General features: G+C 44.6%; 1 protein-coding gene across 1 annotated transcript in view; it reads right to left on the bottom strand.

Annotated features, from left to right (window-relative positions):
* Positions 1-2,676, bottom strand: part of COL24A1 (collagen, type XXIV, alpha 1) — a 438,816-nt gene that overhangs the window by 364,565 nt on the left and 71,575 nt on the right. Inside the window, exon 8 of the mRNA XM_011982146.1 lies at positions 222-233. Within this exon, the coding sequence (XP_011837536.1) occupies positions 222-233 (12 nt within the window). The remainder of the gene's footprint in view (positions 1-221; positions 234-2,676) is intronic.

The raw sequence follows: 2,676 nt of genomic DNA, 5'->3' as shown, positions 1-2,676 counted from the left end.
TGGGACTGGTTAGACAGTGGGTGCAGCCCATGGAGGGCAAGCAGAAGCAGGGTGAGGTGTTGCCTCATCTGGGAAGTGCAAGCAGTCAGGGAACTCCCTTCCCTAGCCAAGGGAAGTCATGAGGGACTGTGCCTTGTGGGACATAGCTATCCAGTCAAGACACTACAGTTTTCCCACAGTCTTCGAAACCCATAGACCAGGAGATTCCCTCAGGTGTCTACACCACCAAGGCCCTGGGTTTCAAGCACAAAACTGGGCAGTCATTTGGGGAGACAAGCTAGCTGCAGGAATTTTTTTCATACCCCATGGTGCCTGAACACCAGTGAGACAGAACTGTTCACTCCCCTGGAAAGGAGGCTGAAGCCAGGGAGCCAAGTGGTCTAGTTCAGTGGATTCCACCCCTACAGAGCCCATCAAGCTAAGATCCACTGACTTGAAATTCTTGCTGCCAGCACAGTAGTCTGATATCGACCTGGGATGCTCGAGCTTGTTGGGGAGAGGGGCATCCACCATTACTGAGGCTTGAGTAGGTGGTTTTCCCCTCACAGTATAAACAAAGCCACTGGGAAGTTCAAAATGGGTCAAAGTTGCTGTAGCCAGACTGCCTCTCTAGATTCCTCCTCTCTGGGCAGGGCATCTCTGAAAGAAAGGCAGTAGCCCCAGCCAGGGGCTTACAAATAAAACTCTCACCTCCCTGAGTCAGAGCACCCGGGGGAAGGGGTGGCTGTGGGAGCAGCTTCAGCAGACTTAAACATTCCTGCCTGCTGGTTTGGAAGAGAGCAGTGGATCTCCCAGCACAGCACTTGAGCTCTGCTAAGGAACAGACTGCCTCCTCAAGTGGGTCCCTGACCCCTGTGCCTCCTGATTGAGAGACACCTCCTAGCAGGGGTCGACAGACACCTCATACAGGAGAGCTCTGGCTAGAACTAGTGGGTGCTCCTCTGGGACAAAGCTTCCAGAGGAAGGAGCAGGCAGCAATCTTTGCTGTTCTGCAGCCTTCGCTGGTGATACCCAGGCAAACAGGGTCTGGAGTGGACCTCCAGCAAACTCCAGCAGACCTGCAGCAGATGGGCCTGATTGTTAGAAGGAAAACTAACAAACAGAAAGAAATAGCATCAACATCAACAAAATGGACGTCCACACAAAAACTCCATCTGAAGGTCACCAACATAAAAGACCAAAGGTAGATAAATCTATGAAGATGAGGAAAAAACCAGTGCAAAATCCTGAAAATTCCAAAAAGCAGAATGCCTCTTCTCCAAAGGATCACAGCTCCTCATCAGCAAGGGAACAAAACTGGATGGAGCATGAGTTTGACAAATTGACAGAAGTAGGCTTCAGAGGGTGGGTAATAACAAACTCCTCTGAGCTAAAGGATCATGTGCTAACCCAATGCAAGGAAGCTAAGAACCTTGAAAAAAGGTCAGAGGAATGCTAACTGGAATAACTAGTTTACAGAAGAACATAAATGACTTGATGGAGCTGAAAAACACAGCACAAGAACTTGGTGAAGCATACACAATATCAAGAACCGAATCGATCAAATGGAAGAAAGGATATCAGAGATTGAAGATCCATTTAATGAAATAAACCATGAACACAAGATTAGAGGAAACAAAATGAAAAGGAAAGAACAAAGCCTCCAAGAAATATGCGACTATGTGAAAAGACCAAACCTATGTTTGATTGGTGTACCCGAAAGTGACAGAGGATGCAACCAAGTTCGGAAACACTCTTCAGGATATTATGAAGAACTTCCCCAACCTAGCAAGGCAGGCTAACATTCAAATTCAGGAAATACAGAGAACACCACAACGATACTCCTCGAGAAGAGCAACCCCAAGACACATAATCATCAGATTCACCAAGGCTGAAATAAAGAAAAAAATGTTAAGGGCAGCCAGAGAGAAAGGTCGGGTTACTCACAAAGGGAACCCCATCAGACTAATAACAGATCTCTCTGTGGAAACCCTACAAGCCAGGAGAAAGTGGAGCTAATATTCAACATTCTTAAAGAAAAGAGTTTTCAACCCAGAATTTCACATCCAGCCAAGCTAAGTTTCATAAGCAAAGGAGAAATAAAATATTTTACAGACAAGAAAATGGCGAGAGATTTTGTCACCACCAGGCCTGCCTTACAAGGAGGAAGCACTAAATAGGAAAGGAAAAATCAGTACCAGCCACTGCAAAAACACACCAAATTGTAAAGACTATCGACCCCATAAAGAAACTATATCAATTAATGGGCCAAATAACCAGCTAGCATCGTAAGAACAGGATCAATTTCACACATAACAATATTAACCTTAAATATAAATTGGCTAAATGCTCCAATTAAAAGACACAGAAGAGCAAATTGGATAAACAGTCAAGACCCATCAGTGTGCTGTATTCAGGAGACCAATTTAATGTGCAAAGACACACTTAGGCTCAAAATAAAGGGATAGAGGAATATTTACCTAGCAAATGGAAAGCATAAAAAGGAGGGGTTGCAATCCTAGTCTCTGATAAAACAGACTTTAAACCAACAAAGATCAAAAAAGACAAAGAAGGGCATTACATAATGGTAAAGGGATCAATGCAACAAAAGAGTTAACTCTTCTAAATATATATGCACCCAATACAGGAGCACCTGGATTCCTAAAGCAAGTTCTTAGAGACCTACAAAGAGACTTA

This window comes from Mandrillus leucophaeus, unplaced genomic scaffold (genome assembly GCF_000951045.1).
Source record: "Mandrillus leucophaeus isolate KB7577 unplaced genomic scaffold, Mleu.le_1.0 Scaffold235, whole genome shotgun sequence".
NCBI classification, from domain to species: domain Eukaryota; kingdom Metazoa; phylum Chordata; class Mammalia; order Primates; family Cercopithecidae; genus Mandrillus; species Mandrillus leucophaeus.
This window is presented reverse-complemented; position numbering and strand designations above follow the sequence as displayed.